The sequence below is a fragment of the Cricetulus griseus genome, chromosome 6 (assembly GCF_003668045.3).
Source record: "Cricetulus griseus strain 17A/GY chromosome 6, alternate assembly CriGri-PICRH-1.0, whole genome shotgun sequence".
In the NCBI taxonomy this organism is placed as follows: Eukaryota; Metazoa; Chordata; class Mammalia; order Rodentia; family Cricetidae; genus Cricetulus; species Cricetulus griseus.
In genome coordinates this window covers 89,986,604-89,994,785 of record NC_048599.1, presented here as the reverse complement: position 1 = coordinate 89,994,785, position 8,182 = coordinate 89,986,604, and the positions used below count along the sequence as shown (strand labels likewise).

The following is an 8,182-nucleotide window of genomic DNA, read 5'->3' as shown; positions in this document are numbered from 1 at the left end:
CAATACATAGCACCAATCATTTATTCCCAAAGGCAAAAATCCTATATATTGAATAAAAATTGGTTGCACGTGCATGTATGTAGAACCACCATTTTCTTATTGATGATTTCGGTATGTTTATGCTATGTCTTCCTGGATATGTTCATCTTTCCTCTCAGCTGTTAGGACTGTTGATTGCTTTTCTCCCTTGGCAGGTTGACAGCATCTTCTGATATTATATTATCCTTATTAAAATTGCTATTATTATGATGATGTGAGTATGGTGTTCTTTCTTTCCCCACACTTTTGTGGTTCTGGGAATTCATCTCAGATCCCCAGTGTTGTTATGCATCAGATCATAACTGGCTCCTAGAGTAGATTTTCCACTACAAGAATTCTCAAACTGTTTTCTAAAATAGAAGTAAGGAATACTTAGAAATTTACTCCATGAGCCCAGGATTACCATGATATTTATTCTAAATGAAGACATTGCAGGCAGTAAAAATTATAGTCAAGAAAATACTAGCAAGTAAAGTTTTACAGCATATCATAATTCACCACAAAGAAATGATTTGTCTCTTGGTTGCAAGGCTGTCTACAAGCACTACATAAAAAGTGTGAATAAAGCCATACAGTCATCTCAGTAAATGCAGGAATTGGTTTGACAAAGTTTAATATCCTAACACATTAAAAAATTAGACAATTGATGAATGTCCTTCAATACAATAATGGCAATGAATATGACAAGCCCATAGTTAACATCACATCTACAGGTGAAAAGTTGAAAACTTTCTCTGTAACGTGAGTAAATAAACAAGGATGATGACCATCATTCTTAAAGTAAAAGAAGCTTTAGCTAGAAAAATTAGGAAATAGTACTAAAAGGCATGCAGATAGGAGGCGAAGAAGGGAAATTACCCGCATCTTCTCATGATACAATGTTATACATAGAAACCCAACAAGTCCTCCTCCTTTTATGTCTATATGATCATTAATTATTTTGATTATAATCATTAATTAATTTGATTACCGTTGCAAATATGAGCATAGGTGAGAGATTGTTTACTAGAATGGGGACAGCATCTGAGTGGCTACACTTTTGAAGAAAGTGGCATATTCTCCCCAGCAACGATAACAGGTTTTTGTCGGGGGTGGGGCAATGCCCATGTCTCCTGTTAGCACTGAGGGCTCTGCTGCTTCCCAGGATTAGGTCTACCACCTGAGATCATGTTGGTGCGCGAGAACCATGCTGCTGGGGTCATATTGATCTGGGTGGCCTGTGCTTCCACCAGCAGTGGTGATGTCTGGGACCAAGCTGTTGCCCAGGGCCATGTCTTGGTCCATGGTCCTGCGGCAACAGGAGTCTGTGATGGTATTAGGGCCTATGTTATCACAAGGGGTCGTTGAAACCATGCTGTGCTGAGCCAGCCCTGCCCTGTACTGGCCCTGGTATAGTTAGTTGGTCTTGTGCCTGGCTAGGAGAGCTGGCTCCACTCCCTCAGTGGTGTTTCGGCCCCCCTCTGCCACTCCCCCACACTTGGAAAAGATGTCCCTACCCCCTCACCCCAGGCATGCACCTCATCTGGGTAGCACACTAGATAGAGCTGACCCTGAGGTAGGGGACACAGGTAAGTCAACCTTGAGTGTGTGAGAGCAGGAGAGCTTGTCCCCTCACCCCACCGTGTGGTGGCATGCATGAGAGAAAGATGCCCTTCAACCCTCACCTTTTACTGCCTGCAGCAGGTGAGAGAGCTGGCCCTGGGGTCACAAGAGTAGGAGAGCTAGCCCTGACTCTCACTAGCTACAGCACACAAGAGAGTGGGCTCTTCTCATCTGGGCAGCACAACAGAGATGGCCTTATTGTTAGGGATGCAGGTAAGGCAGCTCTGAGGGCATAAGAGGAATAGAGTCCACTATGATCCTCCTTGTCTGCTATGCAGTGGCATGAGTGAGGGAAAAATGTCCTCCCCGCCTCTACCCCTTGCTGCCCGTGAGAGGCTAGAGAGCTGGCCCTAGGGTCATGAGAGTGAGAGAACTAACACTGCCCCTCATCAGCTGCAGCACACAGGATAGCAGGCTTGAACCCTGTCTGGGCAGCACACTAGAGCTAACCCTATTGTGTGTGTGTGTGTGTGTGTGTGTGTGTGTGTGTGTGTGTGTGTGTGTGTGGCACACAGGTAAGCCAGCCCTGAAGAAGCAAGAGCAGGAGAGCTCTTTGTCTTTGATGCCACAGCACCGGATGATAAATGTGTTCCATCATGGTTGGTTTTTCACATGGATGCTGGAGAGCACAAGCACACACAGGTCTTCCTGCTTCCATTTTACCAACAACTAAGCCATCTTTTAATTTTAAGATTTTTCTTTCATTCATAGAGTTATGATAGTTACTCAATTATTTTTAAATTTAGGTATTATTGATTTTTTTCTAGTTTAATTTCAATGAGATCATAGTTTCAGTGGGGTGAATTAAATATTAGACATATTGCCTCAAGTCTAGCTTTTCTTCTTTAAAATTTTATCATTTACTTTTTGAGACACTCATATATGAATACTGTATTTACATTATTTCTACCCCCTTTTCTCCCTCCAACTCCTCTCGTGTCACCCAACTAATTCTCTAATTCATGACCTCTTATTTTTTAATTATTATTGTTTTATGTGAACACACAAATTTATAAATACAGTCTACGGAGTCTACTTAGTGTTGCTCATATGTATATATGTTTAGGTCTGGCTTCTTGTGCCTGAAGAAGACTAATTCACCTTCTCTGCCTGTAGCTCTTCATCTAGGGGTGGGACTTGGTAATATTTCTCCCATCTGGTGTTGCCATTTTCAGGTCTTGCTTAGGTAATCATATTGTGGTTTCCTGGATTCAGCTTCCCTGTCATGTGTAGAAGACACTATCTTTCAGCAGACATCCTGATCTTATGGTTCTTACAGTCTTTCCACATTCTTGTCTGTGATGTTCCCTGAGACTTATGTATAGGCATTATGTTGTATAAGTATCAGTTCAGCCTGGGCATACTTGAGATCTGATTCTTCTTAATGAAGACCTTAAGTACATTTAATAACAATATGCAGTCTGCTGTGGTTTATGTTTGATAAATATTAATATTTGTGCTCAGAATATTGTGTAGGTCTTCAATATCATTACATATTTAAACTTTTAACATTTATTTATTGGTGAGGGTATGTGTGTGCCACTGCACATGTGTAGAGGTCAGAGTTGGTTTTCATCTTCCAAGTTCTAAATTAAGGTCTTCAGTTCAGTGGCAGATGTATTTACGCATGGAGATGCTTTAATTGTTCCATTAGTGACGTTTAATATTTGTTTTGTGGCTACTAGAAGATAGTTGAAATTGTCAATTCCAATTATGAGATTGTTTATACTTTCAGCCTTGTCAGTGCTTGAGTTTCTCATATTTTGATTTGTTTTTAGATGTTTCATTTTGGGATTATTATACTTTCTTGATAAGTTGGTCCCTTTGTTATCATAGCCTTGTCTCCTTTATCCTTGGTCATTTCTTAACTCTAACACATACTTAGTCTGATGTTAACATAGCTTTACGGAGACGTTTAATTTTAGAAATGGATATTCATAGAAGTTGTAAGTGAAGTATCAATGAAATACCGGGGGAGATAAAGAACGATACACTCTTTCTTCCTGATGGGGATGAAAAGTTGTGTTCTCACAGAAGGTGATGGTTGGCATAGTACAGCATTTGTCATCTACTTCATCTATTTTTATTTTATGGAACCTTTTGTCACAAACAGTTTCTGCCTTCCAGATCTGTTTTTACCTAGTACTTCTCAGCTTTACTTTTAACACCAGTTCATCCAGATTTTACTGTCCTGTTTTATCTAGGTGATTTCCTGCTTAGAAATACTCTCATCCACTTAGCTTTTGTTATATGATCTTCTTTGGGTGTCAAATAATTGGTGTTATTTTTTTATTTATTTATTTTTTCCCACTTGGAAATAAGCAAAAGCTTCTTGGAACTGATATGCAATTTTTGTGTGAATGTCTTATCTCTTCAGGTCTTTTACAGATGACCTTATGAAAATGAATACACCAAAGAGTGTTGTGTTAGACTGTGTTGGCACTCTGAATTTATGTCCTCAGTGACCATTCCAGCACATATGTGAGCAACAAACCAATAGAAGAAGGCTTGGACACTACTAGAATCCTACTGAAAATGACAAAGTAAACTGTGGCATCAGGATTTATGCTTAAATGGTCTGGCTTCAGAATAAAGAAGGAAAAGTACTTCAAGATAAGCAAATAACCGTTTATTGTGTTAGTGTCTGCTGATAGAAGACAGGATTCTTCTACAAGTTTATAGAATGTTTGGGAGAAAGATAGGGTATGATAATAAAGAGGGGACTATTATGGATGTGTAAGGGGAAAGAGGAGCAAACATAAAAAGGTCATAGAGGAGAGATAGAAAGAAAAAGAGTGTGTTTCATTAAGAATAAAATAATGTTAGAAATTAATACTTGGCCCTGATGCTGCTGAGATCATGTTAATTTTTTCCCTTCAGGTGTAAGCTCCTGAGGCTCAGTTCTTTAGGGACATGGCTCTGAGTTTTTGGTACCTGCAGAGAAGGCTCTTTATTCTGTGCAGTAAGTGGGTGAACACTCATCCAGGAATCTGCTCTTCATGACCAGGCCCATCAGGATGGGCAGTTCATCTTCTTCAATGAGCACTTAGGAAGTCATGCTTCGCAGAAAGGCCATCACCATGTAGGGTGATGAATCTTCCTTCCTTCTTCAAAAAATGATCATTGCCTTTGAAGTAGCAGAAAGGATATCCTTAAAGAAGTGAGTGCGTCTCAGGCTGAACTGTATGAAGGTCATCAAATATGGAGGAAAAAGACCAGGAACAGGTTAAACTTGGAAACACAAAGTCCCATGAGCCTGAACAAATGGTTCATTCATTTTCTTATGAAGAGAATTTCCTGATTTTAAATAATTTAGAGTCATTTTTAATAGCAATGTATTGTAGTTATGAAAACTGCTAAAGAGATTTTATGTGCTCTCAAATTTTTATATATGTCTTTATCATGAAAATCTCCTGAGAAGACTGATACATGATTGTTTGATCAATGAGCCCATCCCATATATATATATATATATATATATATATATATATATATATATATCAACACATTGTACATAAAAGGATATAGTTTTGTCAGTTTTAAATGAATAATTTTTCATGACTTAATGTACAGAAGACTTTTTAGATGCTAACAGAAAGGGCATAAGAAGTACATAAAGATTATGGAACATTTTGTGGAAGGTTCAAAATTAATTCCAATAAAAAATAAAAAAAATCCAATCAAATAAATAGTGATTGCTTCAAAACTAGATGTTATGTGTACTTTCCTTTGTTCCATACAGCTATTTATGAGAACATAACACAACATAAATTATAATACAATCATAAACACAAACATTTCTACAGTTGACAGCAGTCCCCCTCACATAAATTCAATATTAATGCTTGTGACTGCTGAAAAACATTTAATTAATATTATTAAAATAATTTGAAGCACCTTGTACTAGTGAGCTTATTTAAATAATATAGGAGCTGTTAGTTACTCAAAAGTGTATTAAACTACAAAATTATCAATAATTTCAATACTGCATTTCTTCTATTTAGAGAGAACATGAGTTGATTATATTGCATTAACCAAATTTATTTCAATAACTATGCTACATAACCTTCTTCTAGAACTTTTAAACAGGTGCTCTTATTAAGTCACAAAATTATCATGAACAAAAGGCACAGTCAATATTTCAGGAATCCTATTGATTGGTGAAGCATATGTACCTAGGACTCATATAAAATGCCAGAAATATTGAGATATAATTTGACATTATTGTAGATTATTATATGATTGATTTTTCTACATAATTTCTATGGAAAATGGCTGTCAACATCTGATTCTTCTATTTACTAGGTAAGTTTCATATCCTTTTATGACATCAGGTGATTTTGACATTGCATCTGTTAAAGACTTATTCTTTTTTATGGAAATATATTTAAGAACATGAACAATTATAACTACCCCTAAACATAGCAATTCTCTCTTAAAATGTAATATTCTTGGAGGATATTTAGATCCCATAGTAATACAACCTTTTTGGAAAGTGTTACAGAATCCATAGAGACCAAGGCCATGCACCCAACATTTTACTGGGTATTTACATAGCTAACCACCCACAGAAGCTAGGAATATCATCTTTGAGTTCAATAACACTGGCCAATAATCTGTTAAAATCTCTTTAAGGAAACCTGCTGTTGAATTAAAACATTTGTAATTATTAGTGATAGTTTATAATTAAAGAATACACATTTGTCTCACAACAGAACCCAACTGACAATGGAAGAAAAGAATCAGACCATAGTGACTGAGTTTCTCTTCCTGGGCCTCACCGACCATCTCCATCAGAAGATTGCACTTTTCACCATACTTCTCCTTGTTTATCTTGGCACCCTGGGGGGTAACCTGGGCATGATCACTCTCATATGGGTAGATCCCAGGCTGCAGACACCTATGTACTTTTTTCTCAGCCACCTGTCTTTTGTAGATGTGTGTTCCTCTTCTTCCATAGCTCCCAAGATGCTGTGTGACATTTTTGCAGAGAAAAAAGCTATCTCTTTCATGGGATGCGCTGCACAGATGTGGTTTTTTGGTCTTTTTGTGGGAACTGAGTGTTTTCTCCTGGCAGTCATGGCATATGATCGGTATACAGCTATCTGTAAGCCCTTGCTGTATACACTCATTATGTCCCAGAGGGTCTGTATGCATCTGGTTGTAGGGCCTTATGCTTTTGCTATTCTAAACATCACAACTCATACAACTTTGACTTTTTGCTTACCATTCTGTGGTTCAAATACCATCAACCATTTCTTCTGTGATGTTTCCCCATTATTTTCCTTAGCATGTGCTGACACCTGGATAAATAAGATTGTCCTTTTTGTCTTGTCTGGATCAATAGGAGTGTTCAGTGGTCTGATTATCATAGTTTCCTATGTCTGCATATTGATGGCCATTTTGAAGATTCAAACTGCAGATGGGAAACGAAAAGCCTTCTCTACTTGTTCCTCTCACCTGTCAGCTGTCTCCATCCTATATGGGACTCTTTTCTTTATCTATGTTAGACCCAGTGCAAGTTTTTCCTTGAATATCAACAAAATGATTTCTTTGTTTTATACTGTGGTGATCCCCATGCTGAACCCCCTCATCTATAGCTTAAGGAACAAGGAAGTGAAAGGTGCATTCAGGAGAAAGATGCAAAAGAAACATTTGGAAAATGTAGGTAAGGTCGAATTGCATTAGTGTTGTGTCTTAAATGTCAATGCATAAATATATTCTCAAAAGGACATTAGAGTCCAGTAGAGGCTGTAGGAAGAGACTGGTTATCTGAAAATTAGGGGAGGTTTACATATTTATCTGCTTCTGTTTTTTGGTGATATATTTGGCATTGTAAATTAATGCAGACTTGGGCTGGGAACAGAAGTATGAATATATGCTAGAAGACTACTCGAATTCAATATTTGCAATATTTGTATGTTGCTCAACCTGCTGATACTTTTTAAATTCAGGAATAAAAACTAAATGATGGCTGTTCACAATACTACAAATAAATTCAAAAGAAAACAACATATTGGAGTTATACATGAGTTATCAATTAAACCACATCCATGATATATAAAAAATAACTTCAAATTAAAAACCATAACAATAAAGATAGTAGCTACACAAATGAAGAAACAGGCAACTCATAGAAATGAGAATATTATTTATTAAAAAACATGGAAAATACAACAAAAACTATTAAATCTGTCTTTTGACCATAAGGTTAAATTAAAGGAACATTGTAGTACATTTCAAGGAAGATGAATTTCCATATTGGAAGAGTTGCTCAGGTATGGCCCTCAGCACTGGCTCTGTAAAATACTTCAAAAAGTGTCACATTCCTGATTTTTTCCATATATTTATCGATTTAGTGTGTATGTGTGTTCACACACATGTGTACAAGCCCAGGTGCATGCATGTGTGTGGTCAGAGGGAAATTTGCCAATGTCATTTTTCTCCTTCCTCCACATGCATTCTGTCAACTGAACTCAGGTCACTAGGATTGATGACAAATGTGTTGTGCCTCAACTTCTCAAATTTAAATGGGGTTTAT

At 37.3% G+C, this 8,182-nt stretch overlaps 1 protein-coding gene across 1 annotated transcript; it reads left to right on the top strand.

Moving 5' to 3' along the window:
- The first annotated feature begins 6,369 nt into the window (after positions 1–6,369).
- On the top strand, positions 6,370–7,329 carry LOC100774397 (olfactory receptor 998). Its single transcript, XM_027420945.1, has one exon. The coding sequence runs from the start codon at positions 6,370–6,372 to the stop codon at positions 7,327–7,329; it is 960 nt and encodes a 319-aa protein (XP_027276746.1).
- Positions 7,330–8,182: the final 853 nt, after the last annotated feature.

Bases quoted from the DNA above. Each gene is read 5' to 3' on its own strand.
- LOC100774397 (XM_027420945.1), top strand. From the start codon at position 6,370: ATGGAAGAAAAGAATCAGACCATAGTGACTGAGTTTCTCTTCCTGGGC.